The sequence below is a fragment of the Phallusia mammillata genome, chromosome 4 (genome assembly GCF_965637545.1).
Source record: "Phallusia mammillata chromosome 4, kaPhaMamm4.hap1.1, whole genome shotgun sequence".
Lineage (NCBI taxonomy): Eukaryota > Metazoa > Chordata > Ascidiacea > Phlebobranchia > Ascidiidae > Phallusia > Phallusia mammillata.
The window spans coordinates 3,812,854-3,825,827 of record NC_137255.1 but is presented as its reverse complement, the minus strand read 5'-3'; the positions used below and the strand labels follow the sequence as shown (position 1 = coordinate 3,825,827).

General features: G+C 35.8%; 1 protein-coding gene and 1 long non-coding RNA gene across 2 annotated transcripts; one reads left to right on the top strand and one right to left on the bottom strand.

Moving 5' to 3' along the window:
- The first annotated feature begins 24 nt into the window (after nt 1-24).
- Nucleotides 25-1,474, top strand: LOC145222181 (uncharacterized). Its single transcript, XR_013859302.1, has 3 exons — nt 25-300; nt 363-508; nt 638-1,474. It is a non-coding gene; the product is annotated as an uncharacterized LOC145222181 (long non-coding RNA).
- Nucleotides 736-12,827, bottom strand: LOC145222172 (pleckstrin homology domain-containing family A member 2-like). Its single transcript, XM_080088217.1, has 9 exons — nt 12,590-12,827; nt 10,925-11,021; nt 10,393-10,490; nt 9,407-9,589; nt 6,640-6,789; nt 6,401-6,469; nt 5,484-5,612; nt 4,728-4,814; nt 736-2,957 (listed from the first exon to the last, which is right to left on the bottom strand). Exons 1-9 carry the CDS (start codon nt 12,728-12,730, stop codon nt 2,166-2,168), a joined length of 1,746 nt encoding a protein of 581 aa, XP_079944343.1. The 5' UTR covers nt 12,731-12,827; the 3' UTR covers nt 736-2,165.
- Between the last annotated feature and the right edge of the window lie 147 nt (nt 12,828-12,974).

Genomic DNA, 12,974 nt, shown 5'->3' with positions numbered 1-12,974 from the left:
CTTGTTGTGTGCTATCTTTACCAGTTATAAAAATGCGAATTTTTACAATTTTATCCTAATTTTCACAATTTAGCGTAAAACAAAAATGAACGGAAAAAGGTCACAAACTTTCCGCATTGATTCCCCAACAACAAACAACAGAAGCGCCAGACCATTCAAATAATTCTTTTTTGTTGGGGTGCGTTTTTTTTCAATAGATTTGTCAGAAAACATTTTTACGTCTTTTGGTCGAAAAATGACAAATTCACCCAAAGAAAAGGCCAGCTTGTCTCCAGATCAAAAACTTCTATCCGAAAAAGTGTAAGCAAATAAAAATGCCGTAAGATTTACATTTTTGATTAAAAACGTATTTTTGTGTGAAGATTGTGTCATCTACGACAAAATGCAGCCTTTCCACAACTTTGCAAACTGAGCGAACTTCGAAAAAAACGCAAAAAAGATTACATTCTGCTTCCTGTACACAGGTTTGAAGAATCTACTGACAAAACAAAAAGTGCCAAAAGACATGGTAAATGCTTTTTGACAATCATCCATTTCCAATTAGCCCTAAAAAATAGTTTTTAGCATCTTTGTATTAAGCTACAAAATGGTCTAAACAGGATACATTTCTAAATTTATCTGAAATTTCTTTTTTCAGTTGTTGCCAGAAAAAACAAAACAAGCTTTCCTGATGATATGGATCTAAGCTTCAGTAAGGGCACCTTGTCCGATTACACAAAATTCTAACAAAAAACAAGCCATTAAAACTGTTTTATTAGCAAAACGGAATAACCAAGCTACTTTGAGCAGCAGCAACAAGCCCAAAATTGTCTGTATATAAGCTAAAAAAACAACACCAACTGTAAAAATATGCTGGTTTACATGTTTTTAGTGTTGTTCTATATTTGTTAAGTTTTAGATTTTTTTTGTTATGCCAACTCTTTACCAAACTTGGTAAACGTTTTAGTGTTGTGTGAAATAATTAAAGATAAGTGGTGAAAATGATCCCAAGAATATTAATTATTGCATCACAATGAAAGGAGATAATGGAACTTTGAATTTATTTAAATTTTGGTCTCAGAATATATCAACACACTTAACATACCATTGCACACCCTAAAACAGATAAAAGTAACATATTTTCAAAAAATCAACCTAAAACACATAAAAAAACAATGGCACATGATTTTATGATGAGCCTGTCAGAAAACTACTGTAGATCCATAATGATGTTATCACATATTAAGCGAATTGAAGCAAAATCCATTGTTTACGTTGGCCATATTACTATGACACAAGGCACTAACACAAATTAGTACTGTTGTTTGTTATTTCAAATACGGATGAAAAACAAAAAGGCCTGAATACAAGGAGCCAACACACAATGCAATTTACATTTAAAAATGTTATAAAAACTATAACTTATGCAAAATTATGTACACATACAATTTCAGCCTTTAGGTTGCAAGTTATCTGAAAACCAACAATTTTGGATTTTAAAATGCAAAGACATACTGCATTATTTTGTTTTCAAGAGAATAATGTGTAAACACTATCAAACTGGTTCTTTTGACACTAATTATGCCTACTGGTTGTCTGTAACAGTAGCCTTGGGCGAGAAAAACACATTCAACCAGTCTATCACAAAAGCCATATTTTTCAACCGGTTCTGTTACAAAAAGTCCATTGAAAGTAACCAGTAATGCTAACCGGTTCGCTGATCCCATAAAATTTTGTGAGACAGCTCTATAGAACCGGTTGAATCCCACCACTGCATTTAACCATATTGACTAGCACACAAGTAACAATTATGGAGTGAGACCATGTATGTTGGGCATCAAACATAACACATAAAAAGACAGTTTCAGTAAGAGGTCAAAAAAACATAATACAAGTTATACAAAGTAACAAAGTTATTAATACAGTGCAAGTTAAAGAAAAAGCACAACACCTGCTTTAGGATTAAAGCTTTGTATTTGAAGACCAAAACTGATAAAAATGTCAAGAAGATGTATAAACAGTTTGGTAACAACAGTACCATGCTAGGCCAAGAACCCAACCGAATTTGAAATATGTGGTATCATTTACTGGTGGTTTTAACACAGTTCTTCCACTCTGACCAAACATTCACCTAAAAACCAAAATGCGAACCAGTTGCAATATCGAGATGTGTTTTTCTGCAATGTTTAAGTTATTCTGTATTTATTTTTCTTGTCGGCCTTTTCCATTTTGTCCCCCTTTCTGCTCAACATTGTGTTAAGCACAAACATAACTCCGGTGTTTTTCTTCTTCTTGATATTACTCGGTTTAATTGCAGAGCGATGGTCTACTGTTGGATCAAGGTTATTTGCTACAGTTGAGTAGGATTTGTTCGATGCGTTGGATGAAGTTTTCGAAACTGGACGTTTGTGCCGATCACTAGAAGAGCTGTGTGCTTCAGTAAATAGGTTAAATGTAGAGGGAACATGCATAGACTCGGGTCGTGGAAGTATGTCCTCGTCGTTATACAGCAAAGCCCCCTGAAGCTGCTTGCCTTGCTGTATGGAGCTGTACATGGAGCCAGTAATATGGGTTGGCAGGATTGTGACAACAGACTCTGATCGCTTATGTACAGACCGTCCTTCTCTCCGAACTTCAGCAGTTGTTGGAACGTCAGAGCGATGTAATGAGTCGTTACTCTCGTGGGCCGTGCTGTCTTGTGAACTACAAATGGACTGGGCGGAGGTGCGTTTGCGCAGCAAATACTCCCCGTTTTCGAGCTTATCGGCATCGTTTACGTCCAAAGAAGAGTCGCAGCGGCTTCCGAAGCCATAGGCCCCATCTTCGTGGACCTGTGCAGACATGTGATGTAAGACAGGAACTACAGGCATGAGGTTACTCGTGCTCTGCGAGTGTGGAGTAGACAGCCGTGGCTTTCTCGCTGACGGTCGCTTGGTTTGCAAGCGCTCTTCCAGTTTCCTCTGTTTCTTGTCAGGAATCTGATAAATCACCAGTCGACAAAAATGAGAAGCATGCTGTGATCATATTATTAGGACATGCCATCATTGTCACCAAATTAACTTTTTTGAATTTGTATGTATGGGTTCAAACTGTAACAAACATTTTTAGGGATGACCATTTGAATAATTTCACATCTAACTATGTTTGTATCCTACACATCTGCTTATTTACAACATACAGTAAACCTAGGTTAAACTGGATTTGGTTAATCTGTATCTTCGCCGAATTTTGACAAAACTTAAGATACAAATGATTTGTAATGTGGTAAGGCTTTAAATAATAATCGACATTGGTTACTCCAGATCTTCACCTAATCCAGACAAAACTCGAGGTACAAAAGATTTGTAATGTGGTAAGGCTTTAACTAATCGACATCGGTTACTCCAGATCTTCACCTAATCCAGACAAAATGTTTGGTCCAAAAGGGTCCAGGTTAACCAATGTTTACGGTATTTGACATATTAAAAATTGAAAAGCATATCATTAAAGCAGTGTACCTGATGTCTTTGCAATTATAAACAAACTAGTAAATAAAGCGATTCTTATAAGACTCGTAATATAAACATGACTCTAAGGCAGGAAAATATGCTGAATGACAATTAAATGAAACCAAACCAAGGGCATGCAAATAAACTTAAAAAATGAATAACAATACCTCCATTGCGCATAATCACCATTGTAATTTTTTCCATTTGAATGAATTTGACTTCGCTACCTGCGAATCAAGCCAGGCAAAAATAAAAATGTGCAAGCAAAAAAATTGAGAACAAAAAACTTTAAGGTTTACCAACCAAAAACTAGTGCAAACAAATAGTAGAAATCAAGTGAAAATGAATGTTTTATGTTGAATAAACTAGAGATTGTATAATTTGATTACAAATTGAATGGTTTTGATTCCATATAAATAGGCTAGTTTGATGTGACAATATAAAAATTTTGGTTTTGAGGGGATTGCAAATATTGTGGTTGGGAGCAAAAATCTATATGTGATGATAGTGATAATGTAATGCCAAATGACCAACTTTTTCACATTAAACCAATCCTGCTATTGGTCCATTACTCACAGCAAAATCACAGTTGGATCTGCGGAAAAGTTTCGAAACAATATGGTCAATTTGTTTTATGGTAAGCAGGTATTTAAAAGCCAGCGCTCTGAAAGTAGTTAAATCCAAAGTAAATATTTACTACTTTTCAAGGTAATTTAACATGGCAAGGCTTGGAGCCTAACAGAAAGTCTATTAAACCTTCTGAATACATCTGTCATGGATTAAAAAAAATACATTTGGTCATGTGACTGTGCACAAGTCATTTTGGTCAGTAGTTTACTTTTTGCTATTGCACAGACATTGATTGGCATTTTGAACAGACTTTGTCATACTACAAGTTTTACTATGATATTTGTTTGACTCGTACAGCAGTTATAGACAGCCCATGTAGGGAACACAACTGCTATGACTCAATGAAACTTTCGGAACCAGTTTATTCAAACCATGCCCAAATATGCATTTGTTTCTTACTGTTATTTCAGTCTAAGTTCCGTTTTCAAATTAAGTCTAGTATTGATACAGAAATATAACATATTGTTTCAGAAATTGAACATAGTTGGATGGACAGAGCTTACTGCATTTGTTTTTAGTCACAACAGAATTGGGCAGAATGGATAGAAAAATGAACCAATGAAAACTAATTGCAAATAAAACATGCACTTTGTATACACAAGACACAATCAGCACAGTTGCTATTGTTACCTTTTTCTTCTGGCTTTCTATCCTATTAACTTTCACAGCATTACTGAAAGCTTTAATCCAAGAGTCCATTTCTTCAGGTGTATCAGTCTGCACAAAATATAAATGCATTTAGGTTCTCATCATAGTAGTACGCCAGGCGTATTAAAGGCAAAATCACAAGCACCGTTGCCTGCCTTGGTAGAGCGTGTGTCCCGGAAAGACTCCTGTTGTGGGTTCGAATCCCACTGCAGGCTAGATTTTTCTAGCCTGTGCCTTGCCATATAGGAATACTTGGGAGACCGGCTTATTTGGAATAATACTACAATTCATATATGAGTATGCCATGATCGTTGGTCTGCATCAATGCTTCAGGGCTGATCCCGGTATGAATATATTCATTTGGGTTGTCTGATTTACCAAGAAATGACCTGCAGTTGTTTAGCACTTGCTAAGGTTCAAGTAGTTTCAACTAAAGGTTAACTAAAAGCTGTTAAATCAAAATTCTTAGCGGAAATTCAAAAATCCTTTTTCAGAATGACCATTTTTGTAGCCAAATTAGTTCATGACAATGAAACTTGCAATGTTGAAAAGTTACTTATGTCGATTAAGGTATTTAAAAAAAAAGTCACTATGAAACCATTAACATAGTAACCATAATGGACATAATGTATGTCTAACACTAGGGCATTTTTTTACAATATTTTGTTTAATTAAATACTTCAGGATGTAATGCCATACTAAAAACATGTCTAATTAGTGTGTAAAGTGTTCACATACCTGCATATAATATATTTTGTCAGTTGTAGCCACCAATAGCAGGTTGTCTCTTTGCTTCGAGGAATCGCCTGTTTCTTCTTTCGCTGCTAACACTTCGTTTATCGGAATTGTTCGAATTGCTTCCTTGTCCTGCCATAAAAAATAAGTTGTAAATCTCAATCAGATGTAGATAGATAAACAGTGACTTTTGGCGATATAGACCTATTAAGACAAACAATCAACACCCGGGTTTCCGAACCTTTTTTCATCCTTGTCACAGTTTCAAAAAATACCTAAAACCAGTGGTGGGATTCAGCCGGTGCGAACCGGTTCTATAGAACTGTCTCATGACATTTTATGAGCGAACCATTACTGGTTACTGTCAGTGGACTTTTTGTAACAGAACCGACTGAAAAATATGACTTTTGTGATAGAACTGGCTGACAGAAAATTTAAATCCCACCACTGATATAGACCTGTTAACACCAACAATCAACACCAGGGTTTCCTAACCTTTTTTGGCCTTGTCTCATTTAAAAAAAGACCTAAAACTGAAATTTTGCAGACCCCTAGCTAATTCAAAAGCAGTCCCAGCAAAAGCCTAATGCAACTTGGATAAACTGGGTAATTTTTGTTGTTTAATTCTAACCATGTGCCTTTACGACTACAAATATGCACAGTTAAGGGATCTGCCCTGACCAGTTTGCAATAAAGTAAAATTTTGTTGTTATTATCTTCAGTTTGTTCACTTAAAGCCAGAAATGTTTTCTATACACACCAAAACACCAATGGCACTCCAATTGGAAAATGTTGAAAATTGAGATAACAAACGATGAACAAAATCTATTTAGCATTCTTAGTACCCCATTACCAGTGCCCATTGAAGTATAAATGGCAGATTTATAATAATCTTTTCTAATTATACACAAGGCACTTACATGGTCAGATTTGTAATAGGAGAGGCTGTCAGAGCGTAAGACAAAATATCTCCGCTTCCAATTCTTTCTCTGCGAAATTGTAACAAAATACTTAACGAATTGTTTAAGATAGACTGATATGGTTTTTAAGAATAATTTTTGGTAGTTATAAAGCATCGGTGCCTAAAGTTGGACCAGCCAATAAATAGTCTATCGGTAAAATTGATATATTTGGTCAAAAACCTGTCGTATATCCTTACCACATGGCCTTGTTTAACAGCCCAGCCTGTCTTTAAAATATCCTGACTATCTAGTTTGCTGTCCACAAATGGATTTGCACCAAAGTCATCAGAAGCAACTGCGCTCTCAGGTCCGTGTACAAAAGTAGGTGATAGAGGAACATCGGGTTTCTAAAAGAAAAGTTTGGGTTCAATTATCATAATCTAAAAAGCATAATTAGTAAAGTCCAGCAAAACAATTGATAAAATACATACAACGACAACTACTGTGTGTTGCGTTTTGTCGACATTTATTTACACTAAAGGTTTGCACACTAAAGACAGGTTAGACCAGAGGTCTGCAAATATTTTTTGGCAAGATCCAGAAAATATACCCTAAAACAGGGATGGGGAACCTGCGGCCCGCTGGCCTGAAGAAAGGCCCGCTGGCCTAAAGAAGATCTAAAGAATAAAAATTTGATGTACAGATATTTCCTTGAATGACTTCGACATTATCGGTGATTTATATTCAATATCTCCCCTTTCAACATTATAAAGTCAAACTTTCATGAAATTGCCATACATTCAACCACTTGCTATTATTTGTAACGTAACAGCCACTTGATTGTGTTTCCTTGCAGTAACAATTCATTTGCTATGTGGCGTCAGTTTTAAATTGATTTTAAAGCTATTAGCTTACTGTGTAAATCAATGGATCCTTATATTGTTAATTAAAATTTAATCTTGGAAAAAAAGAAAGGTCGGTGGTGAAGCTAGTGCATTCAAGGAAAAATGGACAAACTCTGTTTTATAAAAAATGAGGGATAAACCTGTATGCCTTGTTTGTTGAAGATGTAGCAGCAAAAATAAAAAAATCTGGAGCGTTGAAATATGAAACCACTTGAGTGCTCTGGGTATTTGATACGGAATTTAAAAAAATTGGTCCACTCAAATGTTGTGCAATTCATGCGGTCCGCAGTACTAAGTAGGTTGCCCACCCCTGCCCTAAAGTGATGTGACTCAAAGCAAAACATTCTGTCAAATTTCTTCATTTTGCAAAAATTATTAGCCCTCTGTGGGACGTAATGGATTACTACACTGACAATCACTGCTTTGCTGTAACCTTAACATCAATGTATAAGCTTTACTGTGACGTAACAAACAAACAAAGGCAAACCAAAGTTTATGGTCCACCTCCTACTAGTCACTATTGCAGTTTTATTTTGGACCATATTAACTTTTATAAGTGACAAAATTTGTTGGTTGGTGTCAAAAAAATGCCTTATTCTTGTAAACAGTTAACTGAAAAATTCTTAATCAGAACGAAAAAAATCTCAATAATTTTATATCACATGTTCAGGCAAAAACATTTGCATATCGATAAAAAGTTGTTTCAGTTGAGCGTTTTTTTTTCACCCTTAAAGGAAGCAACAAGGTTCATGACTATCGCTAGTCATTTTATCTATGTCTTCCAAATTTCTAGAGGTGATTAAGTACTGGTTCATGGGACATTAGTACTTGCATTACACCACCATTTTACAGATTCAAGGACTTCTACTCCAATGCTATTAATAATCATTGCATATCAGCATGTGTGTTGGGACAAAGACAACATTTTTTTCTGTGGTTTTATCCAGTTGGCCCCCATGAGATGTAGTGAGGCAAGGCTTTTCACTAATTTTTTAACAAACTGGAGCGCATAAGCATGGTCGTACTAGCCTGTACAGCCAATGTCTTGTCATCAGCTGCACTGATAAGACCAGGGGTGCACAACTTGCGGCCGTATGGCCGCATGCGGCCGAATAGACGATTTTGTGGGGCCGTGAACATGTTTAGTAAAATATATGCACTGGCGGCTGTGACCTAAATAAAACACTTTTGCTAAATATTTTGACTTTCAAACTGCTTTAAATAGATTTTGTAAGACTGTAAAGCAGGGGTCGGCAACCTTTTAGGCGACGCATGCCAATTTACTTGTTATTTCCTTGTGGTAATGGCTTCGCGTGCCAACGTTTTTCTAAATAATAGTGGTTCGTGCCAGCAGAAAACAATAATAAAAAGAAAGCAGAGTGTTTTGTACATGTAAGGCTGAATTTTACAACAATGGCATGATAAAAACTATAAACAAGCAGTGTAACAGATTAAAATGTTACTCCAATATAAACAGGCATTTCGGTTTGTGTGCCATGAAAAACCACCGTGCCAGGGGTTGCCGACCCCTGCTGTAAAGAATATAACCAACCTAGTAACCCTGTGCATCACACTTTATATACGCCTATTGTGTGCAAATAATGCAAATAAACAGTCAACTCTTGCGTTACAATATAGATTATGACATCATAAATAGCTCAGACTGTTTAGCTCAATCTGTGGATCAAGTTTCAAATTATCTGGGCTTTTTGGACGCCATTAGATGGTGTATGTATGTGGGATAAACCCTTTTTTCACATAATCAATTTTAAAACAAAAACGAACAGATAATTCGCGGCCGTTGGTGAAATAAGGTTCTGCGAAGCGGCCGTCTCAGCGAAAAGGTTGTGCACCCCTGGATAAGACCTTCAAGTCAACAGTGCACACTGTCCACAGCCAACCAAAGTTCTTGTTAACGTTTAACATCAGTTACAACCTACTAAAAACGCTTTAAGTTAGGTGACAATGACAATTCTAATGGTTAATATGTTGTATGAACTAACTAAGACATACAACCAGCACTATGCACACAACGATATCAAACTTTTTAGTAAACGGTCGAGTTAATTGATCTTTTCACCGTAGAGGCATATTTTAAACTATTTAAATTATAATCTACCTTCATAACATGACCATCTGATTTGATCTTTTTCTTTACAACCACATTGCCAACGATTTCTGTTCGATATGTAAAGTTTTTATTGTTCCCCTCACTTTCGGCAGCGTTCGGGGAGTTGTCAGGCGTTTCATCTGTTTTTTCAGCATCTGGGGGCGGTTTGGGACGCAAAGCATCAGGTGGCACCTGTTTAGTGGGTAAATGCATTGTTTAAATGAGCAACGATTGACCAAAGCTATGTATAAATGTTAGTGATGGGACGAGTACCCGGTACTCGGTATCGATGGTATCGAACGATTTCAGTGGTATCGATACTCGTACTCGGTATCGAAATATCTTGCCTGTTTTCAATACCAACGTGCGAGTACCGAAGGCCAATTTACACCATAAGAATACGGGCAACTTTATGCCTTCGGACAGCACAAAATTTTAAAAAAGTTCCGCCAGGTTACTTATATCATTTTCGCTATCACATGGAGATTACATTTTTCGGCATGTTTTTGTGCACGCTTGTACCCCAACCATGGCAGAAAAATTAGCCAGTGATATACAACAAAGTACAACACTACATTTAAGTACTCGGTAAATCGTATTTCCAGCTATTAGTCAATACTAGGCTTACCAACACAATAAGACTTCATAGGATGGAATTGCATGGTTTAAAATAGCAGGGATTGTACAAATTTAGAGTACAATGCAAAAAATAATTTGTCACCAAGGCAGGAGTAACCACAATACAGTTTTGAAAACACCAAAGAAATTATGTAATACAGTGCCCATCTCATTATCCTAAGGGAGCTTAATTTTGGATTATTTAGCCTTAATTAGGTGAAGTTTATAAACAATCATATGGTACAAAATATAATAAAATGCAACAATGTGGATTAAAATGTAACATTTTAACATTAACATAACTTCGGACATGTTTGTTATATGGCAGTTTTTCATCCAATAAATATTTCTTTTTGCATACGCAACAACATACTTACAACAATTTTTCCTGCATCGTTTAGAATTTCCACCCATTCTTCAAGTTCTGATTGGTTGCTAGCTTGCATATAATACGGACGGAAGGGGGTGTTGATTACTATTAAAGAAACATCAAAATGTCAGTTTTAAAAGTCTTACATCAAACGGTATACATTGTATCTCATTTTTTACCCTAAAGAATTTAATTACATGATTTTAGATGAAAAGGTGTGTGTACATTATGCACACAAAATTAGATGAAAAAGGTGTGTGTACATTATGCATTTCGAAACACTATACATAGACTTAAAGTAATTTAATCATAAACATAACTGCCAGTGAACTTGTGTATAAAGAATACATCATGCAGACATTGCATTCTTGATGTAAAATCTGCATGATGTATTCTTTATAAACAAGTTTTCTGGCAGTTATGGTTTTGGGGTTCTTTTATGGCATTCTAGGCCAGCACGGCATAAGTTGGCAATGGTTGTAGTTAATGCAAAGCTTGTCCTGTTGTGACCTTCCTGCCTGGCAAGGCTGCAAACTCACCGAAACAGTATTCCAGCTTGAGGCGCGTGTCTATGTCCACCTTTGTAATGTAACCAAGCTTAATCATGCCACATGGCGTAACTTCTCCGTTGGAATGCTGAAAAATAATGAAAAAATTGAATATGTAAAATGTACAAAACATAACCTATTCTAGCATCATTTCCAATATTGTAGCATAGAGGGAAGACTATTTTTGGACCCACAAAATTAGAAATGTTTACTTCCAGGCTAAAATTAGTGAGCTATCGTATACAGAACAAATATATTTTGCTTATCCAAGCATCTTTAGTGCCTAAAAAAGCAACACAAAAAGGATTAAAATTAGACACATCTTATAGTTCTATCTAAAATAAGACCAATCCTTAACTGAAAGTCTTGCAGTAAAAACTGACTACAAACGCGCAGCAAAAGATAAAAAAAAAAACATGTAAGATAAAAACATAAATAAATGTTTCCAAATTTATGTATTGATATGAAAGTTGGAAATCATTACAAGGGTGGTAACAGCATAGGGAATGATTCCTATCAATTTACTAGGAGTTATTTTGAAAATGCAAATATTTAGTTTGGTGTATGTATAGACTGACAACACACTAGTGATGGGACGGGTACCCGGTACTCGGTATCGAACGATTTCAGTGGTATCGATACTCGTACTCGGTATCGAAATATTTTGCCTCAGTTTTCGATACCAAGGTGCGAGTACCAAAGGCCGATTTACACCATAAGAATACGGGCAACTTTATGCCAATATTTGCTTCGGACAGCACAAAATTGGAAAAAAGTTCCGCCAGTTTACGTATATCTTTTTCGCTATCAAATGGAGATTACATTTTTCGGCATGTGTGTGTGCACGCCTGTACCCCGACCATGGCAGATAAATTAGCCAGTGATATACAACTAAGTACAACACTACACCTAAGTACTCGGTACTCGGTATATACATGTGGTACTCGGTATCGGTACTCGCTTCAAAACCTGGTATCGTCCCATCACTACAACACACACACATATATATATATATGTATACATAAGCTATATAAGACATGCTTGCATTGTTTTGCATTTTTAATTAGTAAACTAAAACAAAACTACCAGAAACCTAGTATGTAAGGAAAACAGTGTATTTGAGATGCTGAAACAATATAATCTTACACAAGCTTTCCGCTATTTTTGTTTCTGGTCAAAATACTAAATTTTATATCTAGTGTTCTTATGAACTAAATGGGAAGTGTGAATGATTTTGCTTTTTTGCACATGGTTTAGAGTTAACCCAATCAACTGCAATACTAGGTGCTTGAATAGCTGAAAGTCATTATTCTATATGGGCTTCCTATTTATGCATGAAGATATAAACTTCCTGGAAACCCTACTATACATAAACGCTAAGGCTACAGATTGGTCATAGGCTAGCTGAAATAATCTACAGAAGGAAAGGAAAAACCAATCAAGGCATGGCAAAAATGGCAGTTTACAAAAACCTAAACTACAAACAAACTGGCCAAATAAAAGAAATTTTAAAGACCTATTCATTACGGTATTTTCTGTAAATAATTAATTTATACTGTTAAGACCAAACCAGAACACAAAAAAAAGTAACTGAAAATCATAACTAAAGCAAAATTTTCTAGCGAACAAGTCTTAGTTTTTTAAACAGTTACCAACCTCTGGACTTGTAAGATACCATTCCAATAGGCCTTTGCTTTTATTAAGCACCACATATCGGCGTTGGAATTTCTTTCGTTTGTCTGTTTCATCTATTTCCAAATATCCACATTCCCTATTTTCTGCATCTCTTTGAGGCATGTTGTGCAGAGTATAGTTTGATGCTCAGATAATAATAGGAAATCAACTAAAGCTTTGGTAACTACATATTTTTTCTGCACACAAATAAAATTAATAAGTGTACTATATACCAGGGTGTCCAGTGTGGGGATTCAGCCGGTTCGCACCCGTTCTATAGAACCGTCTCACAAATTTTTATGAGATCAGCGAACCGGTTAGCATTACTTGTTACTGTCAACAGACTTTTTGTAACAGAATTGGCTGA

What these genes read in the sequence shown, in the direction of transcription:
- LOC145222172 (XM_080088217.1), bottom strand. Translation starts at nt 12,730, where the DNA reads ATGCCTCAAAGAGATGCAGAAAATAGGGAATGTGGATATTTGGAAATA. An exon ending in ACGATGCAGGAAAAATTGTT is followed by an intron (nt 9,590 to 10,392) that starts GTAAGTATGTTG and finishes CCCACTAAACAG; the next exon opens with GTGCCACCTGATGCTTTGCG. An exon ending in CAGATGGTCATGTTATGAAG is followed by an intron (nt 6,790 to 9,406) that starts GTAGATTATAAT and finishes CTTTTCTTTTAG; the next exon opens with AAACCCGATGTTCCTCTATC.